General features: G+C 44.3%; 1 protein-coding gene across 40 annotated transcripts in view; it reads right to left on the bottom strand.

The window, feature by feature from the left end:
• SLMAP (sarcolemma associated protein) overlaps window positions 1–8,033 on the bottom strand; it is a 147,593-nt gene extending 139,560 nt beyond the window's left edge. For 18 of the 40 annotated variants that reach the window (XM_084840078.1, XM_084840084.1, XM_084840081.1 and 15 more), the window contains exon 1: window positions 6,284–7,055. In XM_084840078.1, the coding sequence (XP_084696204.1) occupies window positions 6,284–6,481 (198 nt within the window). In that variant the 5' untranslated portion in view covers window positions 6,482–7,055. Of the gene's footprint in view, window positions 1–6,283; window positions 7,680–7,850 lie in introns of those variants that run through there. The other 22 variants (XM_084840099.1, XM_084840089.1, XM_084840107.1 and 19 more) reach the window with 9 other exon arrangements.
• Between the last annotated feature and the right edge of the window lie 7,466 nt (window positions 8,034–15,499).

Genomic DNA, 15,499 nt, shown 5'->3' with positions numbered 1-15,499 from the left:
TGAGTGCCTGAGCTGTTGTATTATGAGAGCAGTAAATACGGCCAGTTTAAAAATAGTATCAATACTACCTTAAGCTGTGCAACCTTAAACGTCTGTTCTTTCTTCAAACCTAAGCCTTTCCATACCAAATTGCTTTCACAAAGCACATCTCAACATCTCTTAGTCCAAGAGATTGCTGGACTCGGAAACAGGACATCTATATTCAAATTGTATTTCACTCACTGGGTGGCCTCAAGTCCGTTATACTGATTCAATTCCGACACTGTGCCATTAAACTCAACTCCCCAAACATGGATTGAAAACAGATCTCTCACTTCACAAGGTGCTAGCTCAAACTAGCAACAGCAAAGACTGTAAAGCACTCTGCATACTAAAAACACTACATAAACAATATATGAAGTTGGCAGAATTGAGCAAGATAAAAATGCAATGTTAGAAACACTATTAAAAGATTCAACAAGTCTATTTGTAGAGTCCAGCTTCCTTGCTGCACAATGGGCAAATACCTTCAACAGCTATCACTTCCTTGAACGTATCCCTAAATAATTATAACTCGTATTATATGTGAATTTCAATAGCTATTATCAGTTACTGTTTACTAAAACTTTAGACATTTCTAAGTCTGTCTGGCTTTAATTAACTCAAAACAATAGATGTCCTCAATCACTCCGTCTTATAACAAACTTAGGTGTGTGGTGCTGGTGGCTATGTAGCCAACAGAACTACTGAGAAACAAGAGCAAGGTATTAGCATGATCAGGGAAACCCCAAGGGTTGCAGAAGTACTCCCCCCCCAAAAAAAAAATCTAAGAGGGCAAATGAAAAATGAACCCAAAACAGTCCAAGGAGGGTTAAGCATTCTCAGCAGCAACAGAATACTGACTGTCTACTGGAGGAAATAAATGAAAACTAGAGGAGGGGGAATGGAAGTGTAATGGAATATCCTGGAAAAGGGCACAGAAGGCTAGAATCCTGAATGGGAGCACTCACTCTGCAAAACTTTGTTGCAAGTCTCACTTATCTTTAAGTCACACCTCAGTTACCTTCCCAGGTTATTGATATATCAATTACAATCATAATTCAAAATCTTGACCTATTCTCATGATTAAAAATATTAAATGTTAGTGTTTGAAGTTGAGCACCTCATCTGCAATACATCAGTACTAGGATTACTGTGCTTTCACTAGTCATTTTAAAGCTCGGTTGCAAACTTCTGGCCTTCCCAGGGTCCCCAGATGGCTCATTCACCAGCCACCAATTATTCCAGCTTTTGTGCAGTTTTTCCCTTAGTCTAAAAGGTTGAAATGCTTCTCCTAAGGCTGAGTTACTGCCAACAAGAGCTTTAAGCTACAGTATACTGATATTTTTGGTATTTTGGCCTCACCCCCTTTTGCCTTCAGCGCTGCCCACCTCTGTGGCCTCTGAAAGCTTCCCCAAAATGAAATTTGCCCCTTGGCTGAAAGAGGTTCTGCACCCCTGTTTTAAAAACTAGCAAATGATAGCCTTGAAATACTATCTTAAGTATCTGGGTCATCATTAAGTTAATGAAAAATATGGGTTTTGTCCATTTGAAACTAAAATCGAAAACACTGAGGTGTTCATAAAATTTCATTAAGTACTGAAGTGGTCCTAGTTCAGAACTGAGGGTGTGTGACTGTACTGGATCAGCTCCAACAGTTACAGTATTAGCTCTGCAGCAGTGGTTACATTTGGTGTCACTGCAGGAAAATCCTGATCAGTAGACAGTAACATCTCTCAAGCTATTAACTGCTGGTATCATTTTATTTTAAAATCTGGAAGAGAAGGGATTCCACTGTTGAAAATAAACAGTGAAGTTTATTTTAAATTTGTTACAGGCACAATTCTCTCCTCACAACATAAACTATGCAAAAAGATTTAGTTCTTCCAACTGGAGTGTTCCTTCTGTAAATTATGAACCAGACTCTGCCTCCTAACTGAGAAGGTTCAATGTCTAGAGGGGGAAAATGCCTAACATTTGAGGAACACTTCATATTATCAAACCTTTGAACTTTGTTAACCCAAGTAATTGTCTTAACATCAAACTCTTGCTATTTCAGTTCACTCCCTTCCCCTAAGGGAAAATACTGACTAAAAATTTACGTATTCTACTGACCTTTTGCCATGAGGTGTGTTTGCCTGATATTTTAACTGATTGGCTATAAACGTCCCCTGTGCTATTTATGACTTTTACTACATTTCATACTAGCTCTTTCCTTTAATACTGAACACTCAAAAGGACATCTTAAACTTTTAAATATTGTGTAATTATAAATGTTCATGTATATGATGACCTTCTATTAAATGGATTTACCCTTCACAAGCATTGACATAAGACTGACACACAACTGAGCGATGGCCCTGTGCTGATATAGTGTATGTAAGTGTTCTAGGTGGGACACGCACAATGTCATGTTTTATTAGTTGATAAGTGACATTACAAGATCACTACAATCATGGTAATGAGCAGTGGGTTACAGGTCATCTAAACTATGCATAGGTATACAAGCTATATTGGACTTTTCCAGACTTCCTTCATTATTTGATGGGTGTTATAGCAAGGGTCACCAAGAGGCAGGTATCCGGATCTCCCTCCCCCTGCAACACCTCAGCTCCACAACAGAGCATAGCGCACACTAGTCCCATCAGGCATAATGACTGGCAGGGACAAGGAGAGGGCAAACCAACCCACAGACTCCCAACCACCAGAATGAGATTTGCCTGGTCATGTTTCAAAAGGCTTACATCTAGAAGTCAAAAGTTGCCTGTTTTTTTTTACAGCACATGTATTCCTATTTGTTTATTCCAACTACGAATAAGACAACCCAAGTTGCATGGATGGGTTTTATAATACAAACAACTTTTCTGAATTTAACAAAGACTAGATTCCTCGTATGTTGGGCCTACAACTTTTATAAAGTTATAAAAACTTTATAATTTGGCATTTATCCCAAGCAATTTACAATTCTTTCTAAGCAATGTGGTTCTAATAAACAATTCAACTGCCACATTAGCAGTAAAGAGCCACACACACTGCTCATTTAAGGTGCCAGGGATCTTGCACTGGGGGATACTGGCAAAAGAACCCAGGCACCTTACACTCTGCACCAGCATGGTGACTTCTCAGAAGAAGAGGCCACGTGGTTTAGCCTTTGCTACTTTCAGTGCCACCACTTTGGCTGACCAGAGGATGGTTCTGCAATTACCAGCTCTGAAGGGATCACGTGACAGAAGCAGGCCAATAGGGTTCCACATGGTTGTGGAACACTGCAGACAATGACCTGGTTTGCATGGCACAGCAGCCCACCATGGCTTAATTTACCCGTGGGGACTGTCACATTGTGCTATGGGTTGAGGGTTGTCTAACCCCCAGACAACCCCTGCTCCCTGGGTTCATATGACACAGACCATGGCGAGCTGGGCACCCATGGAAACCATGCAAAAATGGCGCCCACAGGTACTGGACATGATGCAGTAAATTAAGCTACAGTAGGTTCCTGTGTCGCACAAACTTCTTGCTCAAACTGAGCAGCTCTCAACCCCCTCTTTCCTGCCTAACTGTCTCTACATCCCAGGTCAATTAACAGCTTGCCTCCCACCTAGCAGCTCTGTTTTAAAACAGGGCAACATTCTGGCAACTGTTCTATGAGCAACTGGCACTTAAACTGGAAGGGTAAAAGAACTCTGGGCTTCATAATGTTGCACTACATTGAACAGGCCAACATCATGGAGAATGAAGGTGCAGCTTTCTCCTTGATGCTCAGTGCAGGCTAGGACAGGCACCTGGGACAACCAGCAAGAGAAGGGTAACTTGCAGTGACAGCATCTGCAGGAGTGTGGGGTGAGAAGCAGCAACTCAGACAAGTAAATGGGCTTCCTGAGTATTTGCAAGACTCAGCCTGTATACCTATTAAGCAATAATAAACCCACACCAGTACTTCCCATGTTCAAAGGTATATCTACACACAAACATACCAAAACAAATTTAAAACCCTTTAAAAATGTGTGTTGCTAAAGCTAAAATCTAGCCATTGTAGTTTCAAATATCTGCTACCATATAGCTGGCCTGTCACATTGATACATCTTAGCAGATGACTTAGAAAATAATCAATAATTAACAGTCATTTTTCTTACAAAGCATGGAGAAATTCTGACAGAAGGCACAATAGTAGCATGACTTGTACCATGTACTACTCAGAATGCTGAATGAACATGTTAGGCTACAATCCTATACATTCCCACCTGGAAGTAAGTCCCATTGAACTCAATGGGGCTTGCTTCTGAGAAGATATGTATAAGATTGCACTGTAATGCTATTGCAGCCCACTCTACAAGCAAGAAAGATGGTCTTCAGTGTTAGAGAGACTGCTGAGAACTGAACCAGCACTTTACACTGCTGTGAGAAAGGAACTCAGATTCTGCATTTTGGAATGGTTAATATTCCTTTCAATATGTAAGAGTTACTCTACATTAATGTCATATGAAATTTGTGTTACAGCTTATGATATTCACCTTTCAGCTTGTCCCATCATGTTTTGTTATTGCACAATATACAGTAAGCCACAGAATAAACATTCTCATCATGCCTATGCCATGCTGGGCCAATTAAGCAGTCAGGTGCTAGTTTTGCTAATATATTAATTAGTAGTCTTCACCAGAACCAGAAATACTTACAATATACCAAAAGAAACAAGTGATAGTTTTAAGAAGAGTAAACATATGAGAGTGTATCAAAAGCATATTCCTTTTTGTTAATTATGGAAACTACTACTTAAATCAATGTTTTATTTGTAGGAAAACAATTTAAAGTTTGACTGGTTTAAGCAAAATTGGTTGGAGTGTCGCAGTTCAGTCCCTACTGGACAAAAGCAGGTACTACACACCTCCAAGAAGCTGTCCTTACTAGAAAGGCCCAGTATAGGCTACAATGTCATATTTCACCTATATGCACCAACTTGTGAAAAAATGTGTATGTTTAAAATAAATTTAATCCATTAATTCCAACAGATATTATACAAGAAACATTGGATTGGATCCAGCCTAAATTAGTCACACTTAGGTCCCAATGACATCCATGTGAAAATATTAAGTATTTTACTTATTTTTTGCCCTGAGGTGTGTCAGTCTGATTTTTTTTAAAAAATAATAATGTGACCCATTAATTTCAATGGAACCTAAGCACAACTCACTTTACAATAGGTTGGATCCAGACCAAGTTAGCTGCACCTAGGTTTCATCAAAATCAATGAGTCATAAGTTAGTCATGACTAACTTTTCACATTGATTGATTTTGATGCTACTAACTTAGTCTGGATCCAACCCATTTTACAGAGTTCAATAGGGTACCAAGGTAAACCATAACAGCTAGAACAGCTCTATCCATAATTACGTGTCAGCTGCTTAAAATTAAACTGTCTATTGTCAAAGCTGAAATATTGTTGCCAGAATGTATGCATACCAAATAAGCCACACAAACCAAATACAGACATATTGCTTTAAAGCCAGTTAACTATACTCTGGGGGCAGGATAGTAACTATATAGAATAACTTCCAGTAAAATATTCATTTGTTTGCAATAAACAGTTTGAGACTTATGTTATTATGGTTTCTCAATACTCAAAGCTATTTCACTAAAGTACTGCATTCCTTAGCATGACAAGCAAGAACAAGTTGTAACATTATTTTTTACAAAACTGGAACAATGTCCAGTTTCAAACCATTATCATCCAGTGGGCCAACAAGAGCTTTGGTAATGGAAGTGGAAATCAGTTTCCACCTTAGGTGTAGACTCAAAGTCAAAAGACTTGCTGAATCAGCAAACTGGTACTTATGATGGGGCATACTGACAGCTGAACCTGCTGTCCACACATCACAAAATACCCTGTCAAAGTAGCACTGGGGGCAAATATGTCAGCGCTAACGTAAGTATCCCCACACAAGCCACTTCCCAGCTTTGACTATGTGGCAGTACAATGGGAATGACTTATCTCACAAGGATGTTGGATGAATAAATGCAATAATTATTGTAACATGCTTTGCTATTAAGTGCTATAAACTGATAAATTGTTTCTAATCATCCATCATCTTGGGTAAGATACCATCAGCAACGAAGAATGTTGTTTGCTTCAAGTGCAGTCACATTATTATTTTGCTGGACAACTGCAGGTCAGTTCCAATTTACAAAGACTTAGCAAAGCCAAACACTGATTAAAGTAATACAACATGAAGCTCATGATACTTCTCTTGGGGAAGGTAAAATGACTTACCTTTCCTGTCTTGTGGTCAAACCAGACAAGTGCATGGTTCCTTGACAAGACCTTACAGTCAAAGGTAGCATTATTCTGAGCTGGTCGACATCGAGCCACTGAGCGGCCAATTTTGACAGGCTCATCCAAGTAGACATGACGCTCTTGAAATGGGTGGGAGTTCGGGCGGCAAGTGAAGATAGCCAAGGCTGAAGGCATTGAGGATAGATATGTGGTGCCACACCAACCAGGAAAGAAGAGAAACTCTTCTTGATCCAAGCCACCCTCCACAGTTGATAAGCAAAATTCCCACAGCACTTCACATTAAAGCAGGACAAACATTACCTGCAGGTGAGATCTAACAACTTATACCTTCAGTGTGTGAACTAATGCCAGCAATAATCCAGTAAAAACGCCCCATTGTTTCCTGTAATGAGGCCTGTAGCAAGTCTAAGAAGTTCCACTTTAATCCATCTTTCTCAATAATATGAACAAGCATCGGACAACACAGAAGAGAAACAGAACTTGTTAAATTAAGGTGGGGATGGCTACAAATCCAAGTGGATGACTCACACACAAATACTTGTTTGGGATGTAATCAGTTCTCTTCCGTAAACACTACTCAAGATTTTTCCTCAATAGAGAGAAACAATGGAAGATTCAGGGAGTGGGAAACAGAAGATAAGACCGGAGCAAGAACTGGAGAATGACCAGGAAGACTGTGTAACATAAACAATTTAACTGATCCAGGGGTAAGTCCACGGTTCATCTTCTTTAGATCTATGCACGGTACGGAATGGGAGGCTGCCCAACTAACGATCAGGCTCTCCCGCTCACCAGACAGCACAGGCCCAGACTAGAATATTCAAAGAGCCATCTGAATCACGAATCTGACAATTAAGGAAATGCGAATTTTATCCTCCATCAACCTAAGGGTCAATAGACCTGGAAACGTATCCCAGCCATGGAATGAGGTGGTCTTCTCAAGCAGAGGGGAAACTGACAGCAGGTTGATCGACCAGGTGGGGACGGCGGATGGAAGCAGAAGTGTTGTGATGGTCTCAAGCAATGCAGGTGACTTATCGCTGATGCGGGAGGGCGTGTGGGGGGGGGGGAGACAGGCTGCCCGGCGGCGCTGGCTGAGGAGGTTATCGGCGCAAAGCCTCCGCAGGCAGGGGAGCGGGTCGCCTGACTAAGGCCGGTGAAAGCTGTGTCGGCGCAGTTCGCCCAGTGACTCTGCAGGTGGCTGCGAACGAGGATCCCGCGCCCTCCTTCCTCTCTCCTGAGGAGAGGCGCCTTTTGCGGGCTTCTCGAAGCTTAGCCCCGTTCCCGCCGAGGGAGAGGCCTGGAGGCCAGGCGCCTTCCGAGCGGTGCCTCCCTCTCAGGCGGCCGCCGACAGAGAAAACTTTCCCTCGACCTGTGAAATCAAAACAAACCCGGTCAGCCTGCGGGGCTCAGGCGGGGCCCCGACTCGACCGCCTCTCGCCAGCCCCGGCGCTCCTCGGCTCAGCGGGGCCGCTCAGGGCAAAAGGGCAGCGAAACGGGACGGCGCTCTCCTCCTCCTCCTCCTCCTCCCACCCACTCTTACCTTCCCAGCAGCAGCAACAGCCGCCATAGTGACTGGAAACCTACCCGGTGTAGTAGCAGCAGCAGCAGCCGCCACCGCGCTGCCGGGGAGGGGGGGAAAGGGAATGGGGGGAGGAGCCGCCTCGCGATGGGCCTGACCAAAAGGAAGGCTGACGGCCGCCCCTCCGCTTCTGCGCAGGCGCCTAGCCGGGACGCGCAGGGGTGGCGCGTGCGCACAGGGGGGGAGCGAAGTTTTTGGCCGCCGGCAGGAGCGTATTTGCCGCCCTTAACCTGGTCCGGCCTGGTAGCGCCGCTTCCGGGTATCTGAGCAGGGAAGAGTCCCTCGAGTGGCGGAGAGGGATCCCCGGCGGCGGGAGGCGGTTTCAGTTCTGCAGATGCGGGTTTCTTTTCGGGGGCGCGAAGGGGAGCGGAGCAGACACCACCTTGAATAGTGGAGGACGAAGAAACGGGCCTGTCGCTTAACGCAGGGGCCGAAAATAGTGCTAGAAGACACCGGCACTAAAGAAACATGACTGCTCCGTAGCACGCAATGGGCAAACCTTAGTTGAGGTCGTCACTTCTCCGCAATAGTATGCACAGAACAGGTATAGTTCACGTAAACTAGTGCAGCCCGAGCCTAAGGCTGCAGCCCTACACACGCCCGCCTGGGACTAATTTCCACTGACGTTGGGCTTGCTTCTGAGTAGGCATGTACAGGGTTACGCTTCAACTATGTTTACTCGTAAGTAAGTCTTGCGTACTTACATGGGATTTACTCCCATGTATGTGTGCGTGAGCTTGCAGTTTTACTGTTTTTACGCTTCTGGGAACCTCAAGGTGAATGAAGAAGCAGGCCATACATTTTCAGTTGTTCAGGGGATAAGGGATAGGGGGAAATATGCCAGGGATTAGACTAAACATTTAGCATTATCTCAAAAACCTGAAGACCTTTGTACATGTCAACAACAGTCAAATTAGGAAGGCCAAAGGGAATCCCATACATAGAAGAAACAAATGACCAAGGATGGGAGATAACTGGCTAGACAGTAGCACTTTCATGAATCAGACTGTAATTCTATGCACATTTCATTTTTTAAATTTATTATTACATTTATATCCCACCTTTCTTCCGTCATGGAACTCAAGGTGGCTTACATGCAGTTCCCAGGTGGTCTCCCCTCCAGACACTGACCAGACCCTGACCTGCTTAGCTTCAGCAAGATGGCTGCCTCATGTGCCTTCAGGCCATGGCCTAGGATTTCTTTAGGAGTAGGCCCCACTGAAAAACACACCGTGCAGATTTATTTTTTTAAACATTATCCTGCCTTTCCATTCTCCGTATTCAACAGTGAACAAATAAATCACAGTGTTCCAATAAAAACACAGTAACACAAATTTCAAAATGAGATGATAAAAATTTATCCATGTCTGTTCAGAAGTAAGTTCCATTGAGTTCAGTGGGGCTTACTCTCATGTAAGCGTGTATAGGATTGCAGCTTCAAACAGGCTAAAATAAGAAGCTGAAACGGAGTCAACAAAGGGCTAACCTGATTTTAGATTGTATTAACAGAAGTGTTTGTTTTCAAGACAGGAGAAGTAATACTATTGCATTCATTTGTCAAATAGTGCCAGTGCAAGCTCTTCTACCACCTGAGGCGGGAGAACATACGCCCCTGTTGATGCCCCCCCTTTGTCACTGTTGCCACATTGCTACTGCATCTGAAATTCTCAAACTGAGCCAGAGGGTGGGTGGCTGCTCCAGAAAGCCCTGCCAGCTGTTCTCCTGCTGTGGGATAATGGAGCATGCAGGGCTCTCCAGAGCTGCTGCCCACCCAGCAGCACTATATTGGGTGGTCCAGGCAGGTGGCAGCTCTGGAGAGGCCTGCAAGCCCCACTTCTTCTGCAGCAAATGCCAGTGGGGATCTCTAGAGCACCTGCTGTAATGCAGGTGGAGAGGAGCTCCTGGCAGGGGGTGCAATTTGCTGCTCTTCTCCACACCACTGCCTGATGTGGGAGATTCATCTCACCTCATGAGAAGGCCAGACCTGCTGCAGAAGTAAGAACTTATCTGGAGTGGTATAAGAGTCCATCCTATGGCCTGTTCGGAAGACACATGACACAGCAATCCTGGTGCCATGAATGGGGGGTTAGGAAAGGAGATACTTTAACAAGGCCCAGAGTAGCTTCTTCTGAACTATAAGCCCACTGCCATAGGGGTGGGGTGGAATTAAGCTAAATTGTCAATCATTGAGTGAGTTAAAAAGAGCCATGGTGGATCAAACTAAAGGCCTATCTAGTCCAGCATTCTGTTTGCACAATGGCCAACCAGATACCCACGGGAAGCCTATAAGCAGGCTATGGGTGCAACAGCGCTCATGCATACTTATTTCCTTATGGGATATGTATTGGATGTCCAGATTGTGTGGAATCAATCAGAAGCCATGTTAGAACCAAACAAGCAACTTTGTGAATAGGGAGCTGCTGACACAGGCTTCCCTCTAGGAGAGAGAATAGAAAGGTGCTTTGACAGGAAACTCCAGGACTTGTCGTTTGAGACAGGGAGACGTGTGTCTCCTTATGCAACATTTTCGCTCAAGAATGTCAAGTCCCAGAGCTCTTTAGTTCCTGCTGGCATTTCCTGTGCACAGACTGGAGGAGCCATCAGGGTGTACTAGCAGGAGAAGGAAACAAGCACCAGAATAATCAGGGACATTGAGATCCTTGGGACAGCAGGAGCCCAAGTACTTCTAATTTAGATTTACAAACCCCTGAACATACATGAGCAAATGAGTTAGGGCTCTGGTCTCCAAAGTGTATAGAAGAACTGTATACTGTGTATACATCCCAGGGACAGAGGACAGTGTCTATAGGACATTTGTCACTGCACATGTATTATTACTTACATACATACATATATATATATATACACACACATACACACACACACACACACACACGTGCATGCCATACTGCCACGTCTGGCTATAAATATAAATCAGGCAGCCAGGAATGTAAGGAGCTTAACCAAAGGCACATAAAGGAACTAATGGACAGCAGCGAATCCTCCCAGTTTTTCAAACAAATAAGATATTTGGCAGTAGCAGCTTGTGCACACTGGAACTGGTAGAGTGGAGGCTGGGGCAGCTAACAGTAGACAGAGCCAGGATTAGGCGGAGCTACAGATCACAATACTTGAGAGCCAACAGTAGGGGAAGATCCACAGAACAATACATCTTTAGAGGTCCTTCCCCAGGAGCCCCTGCCAAAGGAAGTGAGGTGAGTGGCTACTAAGTAGAGGGTCTTTTCTGTTGGAGGATCCCGGTTGTGGAATGAGCTTCCCAGAGAGGCTTGCCTGGCATCTGTGTTGTGCTTTTTTTTTGACACCAGGTTAAGAACTTGTTTTTCCTGGCATTTTAGTCTCAGTTTCTGTTAGTTTAAATCTGTTACTGTATTTTAACTCTTTGCACTGCTGCTAGGTTTTATTTGGTTATTATTTTTATTTTATACTGTAGTTTTAATTTTTAAACTTTTATATTGTATTTTATCATGTTGTATTTTATGGGTTTAATTGTTGTGAACCACAACAGTGTAATAAATACCAAAAAGAAAAAATCCCACTCCTTTGAACCTACATTTTTCTGCCCCAGCAGTAACTGTTGTACAGAAAAGGCAAACTGAGACCAATAAATAGACAAAAATCCTGTGTGCAAAGCCGGGGCATGGAGATCTACACAGGAATACAGAAAACCACTGCTCTGTAGCACAATTTTCTGGTCCAGCAGCAATCCATTGCACAGACTAGGCAAATTGAGAATGGGATAAAAATAATAAAATATTTTTAAAAGGATAAAGAATTCAATGTAGGATTTTTTTTAAAAAAAGTTAGTGAGGGGAGGGGCTCCCTACACACCTCAGAACCCCCATGATCACAGAATGCCAAATTTAAAAAAAAATGAGGGAAATGGGAAAAATAGGGAAAAATGGAAAAATGGGTGAGTCCTGGGGCACATCACATATACCTCATGATCACTCCTGTGCCCCCAGAATGGCAGAATAAAAAAATAGAAACAAATAGTGGAAAAAAGAAAAAATTAAGAAGGAAAAATGTAGAAAAATATGGGGGAGATATATCTATATCTACATATCTTTTTAAAATAGCAAGGGCTCCCACACACTTACCAATTCCTGCACATCAACACACACACACACACACACACACACATAGGGCACAGTCCTAAGTAGATAGGCAGCCACCTCTGACCTCGGAGACGACCGCCTATCCAAAGCAAGGCAGGAGAGTCACGGGGGGATTGAAGCTGCCGTACGAGACATAGGATGAAAGAGGCTGTAGTGCACCATCGCCTGAAGAGGCCCCCCTGGACCCCGAGGTGTGTGAGAACTATCACCCCATTGCCCATATCCCCTTTTTGGACAAGGTGCTTGAGTGTGTGGTAGCTGGGCAGCTTCAGACGTTCTTGGAGGAAACTGATTATCTGGACCCATTTCAGTCTGGGTTCAGGCCAGGGTACGGCACTGAAACGGCCTTGGTTGCTCTGACTGGCGACCTACTCTGGGTGAAAGACAGGGGGAGTAATGCCCTGGATCTGCCTGAATCTCTCAGCTGCTTTTGATACCATTGATCATGGTGTCCTACTGGATTGGCTCTGCAGGATGGGAGTTGGGGGCACTGTGTTACAGTGGTTCTACTCCTACCTGCAGGGCCAATTCCAGAGAGTGGTATTGGGGTATTCCTGTTCCACCTTATGGCTTTAAAGCTGTGGGGTGCCACAGGGTTCTATCCCCCATGCTGTTCAACATCTATATGAAGCCACTGGAAGACGTCATTAGGAGTTTTGGGGTGGGGTGTCACCAGTAAGCTGATGACAATCAGCTCTATTTCTCCTTGTCATCAGAGTCAGCTGAGGCGGTGAAGGTGCCGGACCAGTGCCTGGAGGCCATAATGGGCTGGATGAGGGCTAATGAACTGAAGCTAAATCCTGACAAGACGGAAATTCCGTGGACTGGTGGTTCCCGAGTCCGGGAATTGAGTAAGCGACCTGTCCTGGAAGGGGTTGCACTCCCCCTGAAGGAGCAGGTGCCTAGCTTGGGAGTACTCTTAGATCCATCCCTGTCACTGGAGCCCCAGGTGGACTCTGTGGCCTGGAGTACTTGGGGCCAGCTTTGGCTGATCCGCCAGCCACGGCCTTTCCTGGACAGGGATAACCTAGCCACAGTAGTACATGCGCTGGTAACTTCCCGATTAGACTACTGCAATGCACTTTACGTGGGGCTGCCCTTGAAGACAACTTGAAAGTTGCAGCTAGTGCAAAATGCAGCAGCTAGACTGCTGACCGGAACACCTCATAAAAACCATATAACACTGGTTTTAAAGGAATTGCCCTGGCTGCCAATACGCTTCTGGTCAGAATTCAAGGGTTTGGTGATGACATTTAAAGCCCTGAGCAGCTTGGGACCTCAATATTTGAGGGAGTGCCTCTCCCTATATATGCCTGCCTGAGAACTGAGATCTGTTGGAGGGACCCTCCTCTGCGCACCACTAGTACGAGACATACACTATGGCGGGATGTGGGAGAGGGCCTTCTCTGCTGTGGCACCCCGGTTGTGGAATGCCCTCCCTTGGAGGCCCGATTGACGCAGACATTGGTGTCGTTTCGGCGCCAAGTAAAAACATGGCTTTTTACCAAAGCCTTTGAGGGCTAAATGCATTCCCTAGCACATTGTTTTAACTGTTTTATTGTTTTATATTTTAACTGGTTTTAGCTTGTTTAATAGTTTAATATGTTTTTAGGTGTTAAATTGTATACTGTTTTATATCGTTTACATTGATTTTATCTGTATGCCACCTGAGATCTTAACGATATAGAGTGGGATAGAAATGTTTTAAATAAAATAATAAAATAAATGTGTCATACGTGCAGTTCCACTCTCCCCGCCCCAGAACGCCCCCCAGCCCCACTCCTTTTCAGTCATTCTGCGCTCATTTTCCAAGCGTGGAGGATGGGAATTCTCTGCGCTGCCAGCGAGGCAGCACGGACAAGGGGGGAGGTCAGATTTCCGGGAACTGACCTTGGAGTGCGGGCTCCGAGGTCGGTTCCCGGAATAGAGCATATCCTATGGCCCTCCAGACAGTGTCTAGTGGCCACAGGATTGCTCCCTTAAACTAGCAAAGCAACGTACCTTCTGGCTGCTCTTCCCTCCAGTCTCCCTGAAGTCCAGACTCGATGTACTATTGCCTGGCTCCTGGCTGCCGCCCCTTCAGGCTTCTCCAGTCAACTCTCTGACAGAAGAACCAACCAACCAACCAAGTGCAAGCACAAGCCACTCTTGTTCACTAAGTGTACACTGTACTCACTATAAAATAAGGAGGCTCAGAGTCTATTATGCTGCCTAGTGGCTGCTCAGTGACCTTTCTCCCATGTTCTGGTCTCAAGGAGAGTCAGAGATCCAGAGGACCACTGTGGGAAGAAATTATTTTTTAAAAAGGACAACTACTGGCTGTGGGTGTTAAAAAGATAATAAGAAAAAATAATAAAATATTAAATATTTTATTAAAAATAAAATAATAATGAAAAATATTATCTACATAGCAGTGTCCTCATTGGCTCAGGGGAACAAATCAGGACAACATTTTGGTAACACTACGATCAACATTTGGGGCCCTCCTCCGAGAGAGGCTTGGAGGTTTGCAACAAGGGAGAGGGCCTTCTCAGTGATAGCTCCCCGCCCGCCCCGATTATGAAATGCTGTTCTCACTGAGGCCCGCCTGGTGCCAACACTGACATTTTTTTCAGTGCCAGGTTAAGACTTTACTCCCAAGCATTTGGTGGCGTACGATGGGGCTTTTAATGTCAGTTGTTTGATTGGGGGCTTGTATTGCATTGTTAGCTGTTTTAAATGGTTTTAAATTTTTGTATGTTAAAGATGCTATATTTTGTTTTTATTATGTTGTTGGGTTTTAATTTTTGTTGAATTGCCTAGAAAGCTTTGGCTATTGGGTGATATAGATATGAAAGAAATGAAATTAAATGCAAACTGGCAGAGTGTCGGGGGCAGTAACTTCCTTGGAATGCATTCAGAATAAATTGAGCATGCATGAGCATAGGCAACAGAGGAGAGAGCAGGCATGTCCATGTATGCAGAGCATGTGCACAGCAGCCAGCATAGCTTACTGCCAGAATAGTAAGAACAGACACTGGAGTGGCTAGAGGAGGAGAGAGATTCGTGTGCAAGTGGGCTTGGGGAGGTGGCCCAGGAGACAGGACAGACAGAATGTGAGGGTCTGGCACAGGCAGGAGGGTGTTGCCCCGACCCTCTGAAACAACAAGCTGCCTCTAGCCTTTGATAGGTGATGGGAGGGGGATCGTGTTAAATATTTGTTCTGTGACCAGATAAATTGTGCTTGGACACTGCAGTAACCTTAGTGGAGCTAAACAAGTTTGGGAGGAAGTTGCAGAGAAAAAAATTCTTCCTTGAGTGTTTTCGATACAAGATTGAAGTTCTGATAATGGAGGCATGTTGTTCTGCATTAAAACTGGAGGCACACCTCAAACTTATACTCCGAATATGTAATTTTAGAGTGTGAAACAGTATTACCTACCCCCTGAAGAGCCCACCTTTTGGCTTTCTTCATGTGTCTTCTGATTGGAGGAG

The sequence above is a fragment of the Heloderma suspectum genome, chromosome 2 (assembly GCF_057233095.1).
Source record: "Heloderma suspectum isolate Gila_16-S chromosome 2, 16-S_ref, whole genome shotgun sequence".
Lineage (NCBI taxonomy): Eukaryota > Metazoa > Chordata > Lepidosauria > Squamata > Helodermatidae > Heloderma > Heloderma suspectum.
This window is presented reverse-complemented; position numbering and strand designations above follow the sequence as displayed.